Below are 16,053 nucleotides of genomic sequence, written 5' to 3' on the forward strand. Positions count from 1 at the left end.
TATATGCATATATATATATATATATATATATATATATATATGCATATATTGCAATAGATGTAACATATCATTTCTAATCAACATCTTTAAATGAATATTTTTATATTTATCATTTTAATTTTGATTGTGTCATTCGTGATTGTAGTTTATTCCCTCATTAATGCTATTAAGTACACAGTCTTGTATCTTTATCTTTTTGTATGATTTTCAAATATATTTTCCTTCTAATCAAAGTTTGTAACGTTGTGATTCACCTTGTAGCTGGTTGGGTTGGTTCATTGCTTATAAAGACACTTTCATAAAGACTGAATTGCATTTAAGGAATGATAAAATAGCACAAAGATGATTTACCAATGCCAGTGCCAATATTTTTCTAGGGGGATTTTAAGAAACAGAATTATTTATTTCTTCAACCTCTTGCCTTTTACATCACAACAAACACATAGATTTCTTAGGGTTGATGTAGTTCCTTCAAACCAAACTAGGGTCAGAAGGGCATCTGGCAGTATATAATTGTTTAAGAATGTCTCTCCCTGCCTGTTTGGGTGTGTTGGTCAAATCATTTTGTTTTGTGTTTGTGAATTGCTGGCAGTGTACTAGTAAGGACACGCAAAGGACAAAATATCTAGCAAAACTGGAACATTTTCTGTGACTAATAAGGTATTCTGAGTGAGACATGTATAGGTATGATGCAAAGCAATTATTCCCTTATGACAATAAAAGAAAAAAACACACGCACGCGTGTACACAAACACACACACACACACACACATGTTTGTTTCTGTGAATTGTGGGGACTTTCCGTAGACTTCTATTACTTTTATACTGACCAAACAATATTTTCTATCCCCTAACCCTACACCTTACCCCTTACAGAAAACCTGTTTGCATTGTTACACTTACAGATAAACATCATTTACTATTTTTTATATATTTTTTCCCTCGTGGGGACCGCAGGCCGAAACAATGTCGCCAAACCCCCACAATGTCAAAAATTTCGTGTTTTACTATCCTTGCGGGGACATTTGGTCCCCACAATGTAGCATAAACAAGTACACACACACACAATTGTGTACAATTCTCCCCATTATAATCTATGCCATTTGAGAGGGATTTGCTACAAAGGAAACACGCAATTTTGCTCACAACTACGTCCTGACCAGTGTTGCCAGTTGCGTAACGCATGATCAAATAAGACTTCAGTTGTGCGTTGGATTACAGGAGAATAATCTGAGCGAGAGACGTTGGGATTGAGGGAATGGGTGACTGATATAGAGTCTGAGTGAAAGGATGAGAAGAAGAAAGGGATCAGCGCGCACATGGAAATGAAAGTGGATTTGGATCCTCAAAATACCCCGTTTATTTGTGATTCTGTGTTCTTAATTAACAATCATTTAACCAGTTCAGTGGTTAAACTACATTACAAAGTGATTGCATAACAAAGCACGAGAACTATGACAAGGGGATTTCCAAGATCCCTGCAGGCAGCACTTTAATATCTATGCGCCTTTACGCATAGCGGTCGCTCAAACTGCAATAATTAAATGAAGAGCCATCTGATGAAAATTTTGGAGACGTAACTATCCAAACAGTATTCTTTTTGGATTGTCCCTCGGTACAGTGAAGCGCTTACCGTTTGGTCTGCGCTGGAAACAGGTGGTCGCTCGCAGGGATCAGTGCGGTTTATCCGCCGGTGTGTTGTTGTTTGTCGATGGTTAGTCGCTCATGTCAGGAGTCTATTCCCCAGCGCGTCCGAGGCGAGGTGGTTTCCAGCCAGACAACTAGCTTTCTAGTATGCGGAGACCTGGTAGTGTAACCCCACTGAAACGCAAATAAACAACTTAATCACCTTAATAGCCTTGACAGAATTGAGACGGTCATTTCGATGATGGTTGTGTGTTTGTTATGCGGTGCGCGCCTCAGACAAGTTGTGTAGCCTAACCTTAATGAATTAGTCACCATGAGCGCTTTTACATGCAGTAGGCTATAGGCTAGGCTACTTATCCTTGGCTTTATACTATATTTGTATATTCAAGTTCTTTATTTTAATTGAATGCTACCATATAAACTGAAATCGCGTGAAACAAAGTAAACAAGGTTAACATTGGCAGAAGAGCAGGGAATGTGGTGGTGGTGGTGGGGGGTGATAAACATGCATCATATGTGTATCATATGTAGCCTACATCATATAGGTACATCATATCTCTCAAAAGTCGTAAATTCGTTTACAATTTAGTATTGAGCTAGGCCTTAAAACTATATTTTGAAACTATAACTTTAGGCCTAGCTACTATAAAAACACAATGACATGTTATACGAGATTATATTTTGGCGACTGTATTCCTGTTTGGCGACACTTAGTGTCATTACATTAGCACACGTTAGCTTTGTGTATGCCTGTTCCTGGGAATAAAACCGACCTTGGTGTTATGTACTGTGATTTCAATTCATAATTTCATTCCTTATACTTAAATTATCATAATTTTAACAACACTGTACCGTGATATACACATATTTTCTTTATAAACAATACATTTTCGCGGTAAATTATAAAGTAATTCACCCTTTTTCCATTAAAATTAAACAAATTGCCTTGGTAACTTGGTAAGTCAAATTTTTTAACATTACCACAGCGTGCGCCTTCTTATCCTTAAAAAAAAAAAAAAAAACTTCACATGACACAAACTTTAGCATTTGTTCACTTCAGCATCAACCGACCTTCCAAATTTCAGTGTAGCTCTCCGTTAGTTGAAATCTTTTGTTCAGACGGACTTTTAGTGGTCTTCTCTGGCTCCTGCAATACAGGTTTCTCTCCGTTCGTTGCTCCTGTATTGACTAAATAAAACAGTCGCCCTCACGATCTGTTTTCAATAAACAGTCAGTTCCCGTTTGGCACTGGTTTGAGCTGTTAGGGAATGGAAATAGCTCTCGCTTCCTCCTAAGACACAGAACCCCTATGTGTCCTGCTCTGTTCAAACTGATCTAGTGTCCACGTACGTCTCCTCCGCTGATGACCGTCATTGTAATGAATTCCTCTCGTGAGTGGTTCCTCTTGTCATCTCTCCACTAATCGCTGTTGACTATGAATGAATGCGCTGCTCAAAGTTCAATGAAGAGAATAGAGGAGGAGCAGGTGACGGTGTTTCGCCGCTCAGGATGTGAGGGTCAGAATGAGCGTCCTCGTATCAGCATCAGCATCAGCATCAGCATCAGCTGCTGTGTCGAGGGTGGGGAGAGAGAGAGAGAGTGCCACATACATGACTTGGTCTACATCATTCGTAAAAACTGCTTAGGCTTTGTGCGTTTCTACAGCGGATGTTAATGAGTAATACAATTAAAGATGCAGTGTTCTTATTTTAAAATGAGAAAAGTTGTACACATATGGAACAACTGTTCATCTGTGCAATAACATTAATTAAAATAAAATGACCTCCATTACACTCCCATTAAATGCCACCAGTCATGCCAGTATTCTCTTTATTCTGCATGGAGCTGATCTCCCTCTCATGGGTGCTGCCATGTTGACAGCACATGATGTGCTAAAATAATAATAATAATAATAATAATAGTAATACTAATAGGGACTTTTATATTACACTTTTAGTCACTTCTCTGTGCTCATGGTGCTTACAAAGCAGAAACACACACACACACACACACACATATATATATATATATATAGTACGAATTGAATGTGCATAGTTCATACATCCAGGCCAATAGGTGTCACTATAAAGTCAAAAACAGCTGTTACTATAAGGACAAATATTACTTTAATTTTGTAATAGAGCCTTGTAAAAAATGTGGTTATTTTTGTTCTGCAGAGAGTCCAAACAGTCAATACCAGACTATTGCTCCAGTAATTGGAAGCGGTTATTTTGCCAGCAGTTAGCCTATTTTTTCCCGTTTAAAGTAATCCAGTAATATGTCATAAATACAGCAAAGCCCTTTAAGCCGTGACTTCACTATACAGCAAACAAACTCACACATTTTGTTTGTAGAAAGATTAATGGCAGGTCCCAAAACAGTTATTAGGACAAACACCCCCACCCTTCAGAGTGAGAAGGTATTGATTAGGCTGTGATGGATTGGCTTTTTAATTGTCAAGCATGATGCAAGTGTTCAGATTAATGGTTTACCTAGTGCTGCACATGCACAACACTTTCAGTGGCCATGGATTTGCTTGTTCAAGTGCGGATATTTACATGAGATTTAGTTAATAAGGGACCGAGAAACACTAACGTATGAATGCACACACACTCTTGTCTAATTAAATATTGAGCCCTCTAAACTGATTCAGTCCTGCTATGCCAGTTCTTGGATCCAAATCACTGCACATCGCTTTAATGTCTAAAGATGTGTGAACCCTATACACATCCATCTCCCTGAATGTTGTGTCATGTTTAAATTACGGTTTGCAGTATTCTTAAAATGGAACTATTCGGAACTACCCAGCCTTATCTCACCAATCTATAGCTGCATTTCTGTGCTAGGAATCATCAAGTCCACATGAAGCACCCGGTGCTTGGTGGTCCATATAATAGACTGGAAGAAGAGAGGAGGAAAAGATTGCCAGTGCCAAAAGCTGCCAGCAACCTCCATTCATCACTGGTGTTTGTGATTACAGCCTGAACTCTATCACACAGAGGACATATATGGAGTGGCATGGCTACATTAAAGGGTACAGTAAAGGAGGAGAGATTGGAAAGAGGGTTGATAATGACAGAGGGACAGAAAAACAGGGGGAGAAAGAGAGAGGGCATAAAGGCCGAATAAGATCTGTGGTAGGTCTCTTTTGAGTGCTAAGGCGGGGTGCCTGAGATCTAGTTCAATTGTTGTTAGTGAGGGCTCAGCTCTGAAAGCTTTGACTGACAGTTCAAATCACATTCAGAGAGCTTTGCTTGACCAGTCGTGACTTTGGTCTGGATCAAGGCAGGTTATATTCTTTATATTTTTCAGACATCTCTGTGTGTCTGGATGGGGCCTAGAACATTTTACATAGCGCTGGATCTTCATCTTGTGCAGTCTTACAGATGGGTGAGTCAGCTGCCATAGATGCCAGAAATATCCCAGTTAAAAGGTACCCTCCATAAGGGCGAGGCAGGGTGCGTGTATATAACGTCTGAACAGATAAATTATTGAAGTCTGAGTGTTGTTATTTGTGCTTTAAACACTATGTTTTTAATGTTTGTCTGTTTGATTTAATTTACCCTGAATATTATTGTTCTGAAGGATAATCTCTCTGTGGTTCAGCCACTGAGAGAAAAAAAATGTTAAAGGAGGTTAAAATTATGTAACATTGTGTGGTGATAAGACAGAGCCATACAAAATTTCAATAAAATCTACAAAAAAAATACATATAGGTCTATACAGGATATAAATAATGGAGTCGAAGTAGAGGAATGGGGGACTAAAAGAAAGAGTGAGGTAATCTGCGTACAACTTGTAGATGAGCTCTATTCAATGTCATTCCTCTCTAACGCCAGTACAAACTATTCATTTATTTGTTTGTTTGTTTTAAACAAATGTAATAAAACTGGTCAATCAATGTTTAGGATAAAATAGAAATGTCAAATAGTTAACTGATGGAAATGTAATTTCATATTGCTAACATTTGTCACATATTATTGATTTATTTATTTGAAACATTTTAATAACTATTTTACATTAGGCAGCTAAGCAGGCATTTTACATATTGTGGCCTGCAAGGCTACTTTATTTATTTAAATAGTTTCTTATGTATTATTTATTTATTGTTTTTTGTTTGTTTGTTTGTTTACATTTATTTATTAGTATTTAAACAAACCACTTACTTTCCACTACGAAGTGTATTTCCTGGTGGAAATGTAAATTTACCTTCCATAATGCAACATTTGTTTATTTATTTATTTATTTAACAACTAATTAATAGCCGATATGTTGGGGAAAAGAAATCCTCTTATTAGGTTGCAGAGCAGCAGACATGAAAACTGTAGTAATAGCGCCCTCTGATGGTCATCATCAGTTTAACAACAACCGCGTCTCGTGTTCTAGAGAGTTCTAGGTGCATTGTGGGTACCTCACCCGGCAGCGTCCTCCTCTAGCCTGCAAACATGATGGTGAGTGCTTTTTCATTACTGTTTTGCCTTCAAATCCATCGTCATCTGAACTTTTGTCGCATTTCCTAGTGCTGGGAGATAAACGTCCAGGGAGAATAAAACACAAAGGACATGTTTGTGAGATCATTTCTGTTTTAGATAAGATAATACGCCTAAAGGTTTACATTGATGCTAGTTAGCTTGGTGGCTAACGATTCATTCTTCTGTATGAAAGTGACTGGCAGAATTACGACGCGATGTGCAAAAGTCGACTCTGTACGTTTTATATTTCACTATATTTTCTTTATTAGTTTTAATCCGTGTGGTTGCTAAATGATGCCAGAGGCTTTAGTTTAGCATAATTTCGGTAAAGGAGAAAGAGCTAATGAACCGGTTACACCTTCAATACTGTTCGTCTCTTTAGTTGCTATGATAAACCTGTGACTTTATAAAACATTTTTTTAATTTTCCGAATAAAGACCTTTATTTTTAGTACGTAGACACACACACACAGAGAGATTAGTGTTATTCATGACATACATTTTTGTGCATGACAGCAACTGCAAAAACTAAGACAAGAGCGGGTATTACTGTTATTTATAATAGCGTTATAATATGTCTCTGTGTGTATATAAAGAGAAAAAGAGATATTGGACGTATGTATGCAAAAGTTGTATAAGTAAATATCACAGCACTTTATTAATTAACTTATATAACGTTAAATGGTCAATACACTGGCTGTGTGAGAACTGTCAAAAGTCTCCCATGGTCATGGAAAACCTTTAAAAAATCAGTGATTTAAAAATTGTGATATACAGGCTTAGAAAGATCATGGAAATTAGCACAATTGCATAATATTGTGAATGTATCTATTTGAAATAATGTTGTTGTTTTTTCTAGTTTGATCTGTTCTTAAAAATATTAAAAACTTCTAATGGAATTCAAAAGATGGTGTAGTTATGATATAGTGATTCCTAAACATCTCCCCTCAGCCCACTCCAGTCATCCTCCTGAAGGAGGGCACAGACAGCTCTCAGGGGATCCCACAGCTCATCAGTAACATCAATGCCTGCCAGGTTGTGGCAGAGGCTGTGCGGACCACCCTCGGCCCCCGTGGCATGGACAAGCTTGTGGTAGATAACAGAGGTAAGTCTGAATTTCTATACAAGTGTTGTTTGATTGGGAAGGACTCAGACTGTTATACTATGATATTAACATTTTTATGCTGTGATTTACATGACGTTATCTTGCAGGCAAAGCCACTATTTCTAATGATGGAGCCACGATTCTGAAGCTTTTGGATGTTGTACACCCTGCAGCCAAGACTCTGGTAGACATTGCCAGATCTCAGGATGCTGAGGTAAGTTTGAAACTTTCTGTGGGTATATTTATACTGCTTCAAAAGGTAGTTACTAGTTAGTTAGGTAGATGGTTTTAGTTCTCAGTGTTGATTGATTGACAATATTATATTATAGATATGCTATGAAACACCTGTTCAACTAATTATTGACTACAAAGCACATATTTATAAAATGTTCTGTTATAGTTTTAGCCTCAGAATCTATATTTTGTAGCAGAAGGATAGCACTTTACATTTTTTAATGATACATTTTCTTTTTTCTTTTTTTTTTACAAAAGCAGTTGTGCACTTAAGACAGTATTGTGAATGTAAACATGACTGAAGGAGCCTGTTATGTCTGTTTCTTAATTAGAAATTTTATTTTTTAAACAAGATGGGCGCAATTTGCATAATTATCTTATGGCTCTTTAAATGCACTAGAGTGTATCATCTACATTGTGTGTGTTTGTTTAGGTTGGTGATGGCACCACCTCAGTGACTCTGCTTGCTGCTGAGTTTCTGAAGCAGTTAAAGCCATATGTAGAGGAGGGGCTTCACCCCCAGACCATCATCAGAGCGTTCCGCATCGCCACACAGCTCGCTGTCAAAAAGATCAACGAAATCGCTGTTACCATCAAAAAGGATGACAAGCAGTGAGTCCTGACCCTGTGTGCAGTTATGTATTATAGTCATGTGTTATTATCATATAAATGTCACAGAGCTAATCATTTGTCCTCTGTTGCTACCACAGAGAGCAGAGGAGGTTGTTGGAGAAGTGTGCTGCTACGGCTCTGAACTCCAAGCTGATTGCAGGACAGAAGGAATTCTTCTCCAAGATGGTGGTGGATGCAGTGATGATGCTGGATGATCTACTTCCTCTGAAGATGATTGGAGTGAAGAAGGTGCAGGGTGGCGCTCTGGAGGTGAGAGGGAGCAGGGTTCTGGATTCCAAGGAATTTTATTTATTTTTTATTTTAGGTTTTTGTTCACACTGCGAACACATCATTTGGACTGACTATCACTGTCTTTTTTTGAAGTGTTGAAATCTGTATGTTCAGATCTGTTTGTACAGTAGATATTGTAATCAATACTTTATCTTTATTAGTACACCTCACATCTTTTAAAATAGATTTTAAAGGGGTCCTATTATGCTCTTTTACAAAGTCTTGATTTTGTTTTGGGGGTGTACTAGAACAGGCTCTCATACTAGGTTGTTTGAAAAACACATTATTTTTCACATATTTTACATTATTACAACACCTCTCTCCCCAGTCTGGCATGAACGGCTCAAATAGTTCCTGTATCAAATGAAGGCCCGCCTTCTGAAATACGAAATCTGCTGTGATTGGCACCACTCGGCACCTGTTCGGAAAATGTCATGCCCCTTACTATAGCTGCCTGCGAGCTTCAGTGTAAATTTTGCGTCAAAATCACATCAATTCGAGCGCGATTTAAACCTGGATGATTGTAACCACTCTAAGTTCGTCTGCCTTGGGGAAAGCTAGCGTGTCTCTGACATAGTGATAACACTCGTTGCCTTCTCTAGTGCAGCTCAACCAGGTCTCGTCCCATTCGTCGATATTTGTGATATCACAAATCCCGGAAAATATGCGTTATAGTCCAAACGAGTCGTTCGTTGTAGTTTTTGAAAAGTGATTTCTGTTAAATAAAATATCTCCCTTTGAATTGGACTTTGAGATTTGTAACTTCGCAGATCTTTTTTATACACAAACAGCAACATTACAGACTAACTAAAGTTGAAAAAGTGAAAAAGCATAATAGGACCCCTTTAAAACACTACGTGCCATACTTTTGCCTACTTTGTAAATGGAGAACAACTGGGCAGGTTATTTGAAATGCAACAAACTCGCGCAAAATATAGCTTGTTGCTAGGAGATTTGTTAAAAATTGGCTTCAACATGTTTAATAATCTCTGACTAGATGGAATCTTTGTCTGAAGCTAGAAAATCGAATTCTGTCCATCATACACTATACGTTTTTCGATGAAATGTCAAATCTTACTATTGAAAATATGCAGACTGGTTCTGACCTTCTCCAACTAGCGTTGACTTACTCCAGATGGCAAATCAGGGGAAAAGCCATTCCAGCCTTTACTAGATAAGATAAAACTGATTTTTGTTGCCAGTCTGAACAAAGCCTTTACATTTACATTTAGTCATTTAGAAGACGCTTTTATCCAAAGCGACTTACAAATGAGGACAATAAAAGCAGTCAAAACTAACAAAAGAGCAACAATATATAAGTGCAAATGACAAGTCTCGGTTAGCCTAACGCAGTACATTTAAGGATCATTGTTGTGGAATAGCTGAACAGTGTGGATTTACCCATAGTAATCTCACAGAGATGCAGTATTGGCGAAGTAGGTCTCTATTGAATTGCAGCAAAAGAAACATGTAGATTTTAACATTGCATTCCTTTGTTTTTGTTTCTGTCTATCAGGACTCCCAGCTTGTAGCTGGTGTGGCATTCAAGAAGACCTTCTCCTATGCTGGCTTTGAGATGCAGCCCAAGCGCTATGTGAACCCAAAAATCGCACTGCTCAACATTGAGCTGGAGTTGAAGGCAGAGAAGGATAATGCAGAAGTCCGTGTCAACTCTGTGGAGGTCAGTACTGCTCTTAACCCACTGGTGTGATCATTCTAGGCTGGTCCCTGGAGCGTACGATCACACTGTGTCACATGATCAACTGCTGAATTAAAATCTGCTTTCGCGCTTTGGCTGGTGCGGAACCAGAGACAGACGCTGCGCGCTTGTTATATTAGCACAACTGTTCAGTGTCTTCAACCATATAATGCGTATTTTAGGTTGCATATATTTAATTACACATAAGTACTAGCAAAACAATACATTTATAGTTTGTAAAATACACACCGATGTCTATGGAAGCGGCAATAATGATCCTTACAAATATAATCTGACAACATGTTTTGTTGATATCATATACACATTGTGTAGGTACAATAAGGTTTACTCTGCTCTTCTCCCAGTTCACCGGAGACTTACTTTAATGTCTTTCGGGAGGAGAGGATGAATTTACGTGTTGTAAATCCCACAGCTCGGATTCAACGCGAACTAACATGGCGGCGCCCATCACCCGCTATAGATCAACTAACATGGTCATTATAAAAGTGTATAAACTACCAAATACATTTACTTGCACATATTTGAGAATCGGATTATCAGATATTTTATTATATAGTGAACATGTTTGTGAATATTTTTAATAAAAAAGCAAAAACAAAAGAAAAGTTATACATGTGTCATACAGCGCTATTTTGGCTGTGGTGTGTCACATGACAAGCATGATGCGTCGCCATGGAAACTATAAGGCGATTCATTTTAAAATAATGGTTGCCTAAAAAAAACCTCACGCTGGGTGCTCAGCTAGAATAGCTAGAAACACACATGTGAAAGGGTTAACCATCACAGGTTGTCTCTTTGATTGGTGAGACCAAATGATGATTAAACTAGGCCATAAGCAAGTCAGAAAACTGACTATTTTATTGTAGTGACACTAACCATTCCCAAAGTCTGTAAATTCATGTCAATAATCCATCATGGCCAAACTCAGTTGTTTTTCCACATGTTTCTGTGGCTGTTTGCAGGACTATCAGGCCATTGTTGATGCTGAATGGAACATCCTATACGATAAGCTGGAGAAGATCTACAAATCTGGCGCTAAAGTGGTGCTGTCAAAGCTGCCCATTGGAGATGTTGCTACACAATACTTTGCAGACAGAGATCTGTTCTGTGCAGGCCGTGTTGTGGAGGAAGATCTTAAGAGAACTATGATGGTGTGATGATATCCTGTGTTTATGCTGTCATTTAGCTTTGGCTGTATATCAGTACTTTTGTGATTCGATTCCAGTCTGTTTTTATATTGGGGTAAATATAGTCCAATTTTATTTAGCGTTGTAATTCTGCTATCATGAGTAAATTAATGCCATATATCATCTCTTATGCACACGTAATAATGTGTTGGACGTGGTAGTTATGTGTTGTTGACCGTGTAGCAGTTAAAGCAGCTGTAATGTCTCCTCCAGGCCTGTGGTGGCTCTATTCAGACCAGTGTCGGTGCCTTGACTGATGATGTGCTTGGACAGTGTGAGCTCTTTGAAGAAGTGCAGGTTGGAGGAGAAAGGTATGTTTTTTTCTATGTAACTACAAAATGTAATTCTGTCCATGAAACTGGAGATTTTAATAAGTAATGTTCACGTAAATATTTTCCGTACACACAATTTAACTGTGTGTATTGCATTACAGATACAACTTCTTCAGAGGCTGCCCTAAGGCCAAGACCTGCACCATCATCCTGAGGGGGGGTGCAGAGCAGTTCATGGAGGAAACAGATCGCTCACTGCACGATGCCATCATGATTGTGCGCAGAGCAATCAAGGTGGGGAAAACTTCATCTCTTGCTACAAATGACTACAACTACAGATTTATTTTATCTTTGATTTTTTGACAAGTATTTCTTGTGGGCAAAGACTGAAAACTTTGTGTTAACAATGTATAGTAAGCTGAATGACATAGGACAGTAGTACTCTAGTCCTGAATAATCATGATGCGCTGAAATTTCTGAATGTTTTAAAAACTGCCAGCAGGGGGAGACAAGTTTCTTTAGCTATTAAAGGGGTCCTATTATGCTCTTTTACAAAGTCTTGATTTTGTTTTGGGGTGTGCTAGAACATGCTCTCATGCTTGGTGGTTCGAAAAACACATTATTTTTCACATAATTTACATTATTACAATACCTTTCTCCCCAACCTGGCACAAATGGCTCGAATAGTTCTGGGTTTGATGAAGGCCCGCCTTAGACAGTGTTTCAGTACTGCCACGCCCCTTGCCAAAGCAGCAAGTTCTGTCTGTTTCGGTATAGTTAAGGATGGTGTTAATATTGCCATATCAATTTGAGCCGGTGTTCTGTCGATTTGTGCTACCCTGTCAGATTTTGCTACCTCCCATTAAAACAGTGGGTAGTACAATTCGACTACGAAAAATGCTACCTGTAAAATGATGGTTTATTAACATCTACACCAACCACAACCCTAAACCTACCCTTACAGTAATGCAAATACAGTAATTATGTGTTATATTCGCGGTTGCGGCTAGAAGGGATACAGCTACCGGAAACCAACAATAAATAATTTGTTAGATTGTGTTTTATTAATGTCTACACCTTCCCCAACCCTAAACTTACCCTTACAGTAATGCAGATACATTAAATATTGTTGTTCAGCATGAGAAAAAGGATGCAATATTGATGTGCGCATGCACAGTAAGCCCTGGTAGGAAAATCTGACGGGTAGGATAAAATGTCAGGACACCGGATTCAAACCCCGACAATATTGAACAAGAGGATCGTGCAGAACCTTTGCACTCACGGATATTTCAAGACATATTAGAGTGGTAACGTTATTGTTGTTTTTTTTTTGGGGGGGGCTAAATCACATTTTAAATACGATTTCAACAGCCGCATAAAAATAACTGCATTTACTATGTACAGATAAGTGCAACGGTAATATGTATTATATTTATTGTTCTTTATTTCTAACATGATGCAGTGTTTCCCACAGACTTTCACTCTTATTTGTGGCGGCATATACTGTATATGCAAATTCATTCTCTGCCAGCAGGAGGAGTGGTAGAGATCGAGGTTTCCCCGGTAACGCCTGTACACAAAGCAGCGCTCCGCTCACAAACGCTGCTTTATCAGGCATTACATGCAAGATGAAATTAAAATGATATCCAAAATTTTCTGAAGACAGTCGGTTTCCTTCAGAAATACAGGGATATAAAAACACCCGCACCGGGTTTCGATTTTGAAACGTGCAGCTCTCATGTTTATTCAACGAAGTCAAAGCCTTTTGGAAAATCTATTTGTGGCGGTCAGTAGCAGGAGGAGTGGTAGAGATCGAGGTTTCCCCGGTAACGCCTGTACACAAAGCAGCGCTCCGCTCACAAACGCTGCTTTATCAGGCATTACATGCAAGATGAAATTAAAATGATATCCAAAATTTTCTGAAGACAGTCGGTTTCCTTCAGAAATACAGGGATATAAAAACACCCGCACCGGGTTTCGATTTTGAAACGTGCAGCTCTCATGTTTATTCAACGAAGTCAAAGCCTTTTGGAAAATCTATTTGTGGCGGTCAGTTTTGATATTGTGGTGGGCGCAACCAATAAATCAATGAATGAGAAACACTATATTCTCATAATTGAAGTGTAAATTCTGCAGATTACATCATTGTCCAGTATTGTACTGTCAGCAATTTATAAAAACGTTTTCATAATTTTAACATATTTACGTAATTATTCAGGTGCATGTGTAATAACTTGTGAAAACTTGACGCTACAGCTAGGGGTGTGCCGGTACGAGTATCGGTACCAAACGGTTCACGGGGTAAATTCCAAATGGAAGTGATCATCCCTATCCCCTTGGAGTGGGGACTTTGGAGTGAGCAGGGCACGTGCATGCCATTAGTCGTTTGGAATGCACTTGGCAAAGCGAGCAACGTAATTTCCTCATTATCTTCAGCTGGCATGTTCCCGTGACAACGCATCAGATTCGCTGATGGACACTGGCATAAAAAAATGTACATTTTATATTTTAAAAAGTTTTATATATATTAGTTTTTATATATAAAAACTAATATATATAAAACTTTTTAAAATATAAAATGTATGTTTATTTGCAACAGTTATACTAACAACAATAAAAAGACATTTATGACAGTAAAACAGCGACATCTGCTGACGGACACTGTGCTGTGTTGTCACGGGAACATGCCAGCTGAAGATAATGAGGAAATTAAGTCGCTCCCTTTGCCAAGTGCATTCCAAACGACTACATAATGGCATGCACGTGCCCTGCTCACTCCAAAGTCCCCACTCCAAGGGGATAGGGATGATCACTTCCATTTGGAATTTTCCCCGTGAACCGTTTGGTACCGATACTCGTACCGGCACACCCCTAGCTACAGCAGCACTTCTTCTTCGTCGTCGTCGTCTTGTCTGATGCACTCAACCAAGCATTCTAACCATGACCTCGCCCTTCCCCACCCCCAAACCATTCGAATTTCCGTAGGCGTGAATTATTTTAATAATATTCTAATGGGCCGCTTTGTGACATCACAAAACCCGGAAAACAACGCTGTAGTCAAAACGAACTGTTCGTTGTAGTTCTTGAAAAGGGATTTTTCTCCCTTTGGAGTGGACTTTGAGATTTGTAACTTTGTAGATCTTTTTAATGCCCAAACATACACACTACACACTGACTAAAATTCAAACAGTGAAAAAGAATAATAGGACCCCTTTAAAAGTAAAACAGACATAGTCCTTGCTGAACGCTACAAATATAGTCATGTACTGAACATGTATTTCCCCATGACAGAATGACTCTATTGTTGCTGGAGGTGGCGCTATTGAGATGGAGCTGTCGAAGTATCTGAGGGATTACTCAAGAACAATTCCAGGGAAGCAGCAGCTGCTGATCGGAGCCTATGCCAAAGCCCTGGAGATTATTCCCAGACAGCTGTGTGACAACGCAGGCTTTGATGCTACCAATATCCTAAACAAACTGAGGGCCAAGCATGCACAGGTACTTACACAAGTCATGCCTATTTATTTTTCATTAAATCATCTAAATTAAATGTCAGTGTTATAATTAATCCATTTGCATGATCTCTCTTTTCCTTAGGGTGGTATGTGGTATGGAGTGGACGTGAATAATGAAGATATAGCAGATAACTTCCAGGCGTGTGTATGGGAGCCCTCTATTGTGCGTATTAATGCCCTGACCGCTGCCTCTGAAGCTGCGTGTCTCATCCTCTCAGTGGATGAGACCATCAAGAACCCTCGCTCTACTGCTGACAGCCCAGCGGCACCTGCTGGCAGAGGAAGAGGTCGTGGTAGACCCCCACACGCCCACTAATCCACACCCATCCCCATAGTGTCTTGGGAAGAGCCTCTGGACTGACTCAGAAGGTCAAAACAAATGCTGGCCACTTATAGGGCCTTGATTTGTTTCCTTGACCCATTTTGTTACTTTCTGGTCCTACTAAATCCAAGCATTTCCGTGTGTTTACAAAGGCTAAAGCAGAATAAAATGTCATTTTTGCTAATTGTTCCAGGGATTGAATCATCTATTGGATAGTTGGAGATTTGAATGTTGTTTTGTGAAAGTCTGAGAACACATACAAACCATACAGACACTCAAATAAAGAGTGATCAGTTTGTAGATCTGTATAAGCACTGATATGCAGGCACTCTGCTGACATACGTTCCTGTGTTGGTCATTTGGTGGAACTATTTATTGGACCATTAAAATCAGTACTTTTGCTTCTCAACATTTGTGTGTGATTTCTTTCTTTATTTGTGATTTAACCTTTTAGTCATGAGTCAGAGTGGTAAGAGACTTCAGACATTAGAATTGATATCTTAAGCATTATAACATTTAAAGGAAAATATATTTTATTTTCAGGCATTGTGATTAGTATACAAACAGCTTCATAGTATGTATTAAACTAAAGTCAAAATTGTAGGACTATATGCTAACAGTATGATGTGATTTAAAGCCCAACTTAATTCCCATATGTCAGACTGATGTCCAGCATA

At 38.7% G+C, this 16,053-nt stretch overlaps 2 protein-coding genes across 4 annotated transcripts in view; one reads left to right on the top strand and one right to left on the bottom strand.

The window, feature by feature from the left end:
* The window catches only part of slc8a4b (solute carrier family 8 member 4b), a 68,783-nt gene extending 65,606 nt beyond the window's left edge, over positions 1–3,177 (bottom strand). For all 3 annotated transcript variants that reach the window (XM_016529783.1, XM_016529782.1, XM_016529784.1), the window contains exons 1-2: positions 2,719–3,177; positions 1,634–1,821 (exon numbers count right to left, since the gene is read on the bottom strand). The gene's annotated coding sequence lies outside the window, so the exon portion shown is untranslated. The remainder of the gene's footprint in view (positions 1–1,633; positions 1,822–2,718) is intronic.
* A 2,838-nt stretch (positions 3,178–6,015) lies between these two features.
* On the top strand, positions 6,016–15,785 carry cct7 (chaperonin containing TCP1, subunit 7 (eta)). The gene is made up of 11 exons (XM_016529787.1): positions 6,016–6,098; positions 7,070–7,223; positions 7,331–7,437; positions 7,891–8,069; positions 8,168–8,339; positions 9,877–10,041; positions 11,043–11,231; positions 11,481–11,578; positions 11,701–11,833; positions 14,831–15,037; positions 15,137–15,785. Exons 1-11 carry the CDS (start codon positions 6,093–6,095, stop codon positions 15,368–15,370), a joined length of 1,644 nt encoding a protein of 547 aa, XP_016385273.1. The 5' UTR covers positions 6,016–6,092; the 3' UTR covers positions 15,371–15,785.
* Positions 15,786–16,053: the final 268 nt, after the last annotated feature.

This window comes from Sinocyclocheilus rhinocerous, unplaced genomic scaffold, assembly GCF_001515625.1.
Source record: "Sinocyclocheilus rhinocerous isolate Xijiao unplaced genomic scaffold, SAMN03320098_v1.1 scaffold1382, whole genome shotgun sequence".
NCBI classification, from domain to species: domain Eukaryota; kingdom Metazoa; phylum Chordata; class Actinopteri; order Cypriniformes; family Cyprinidae; genus Sinocyclocheilus; species Sinocyclocheilus rhinocerous.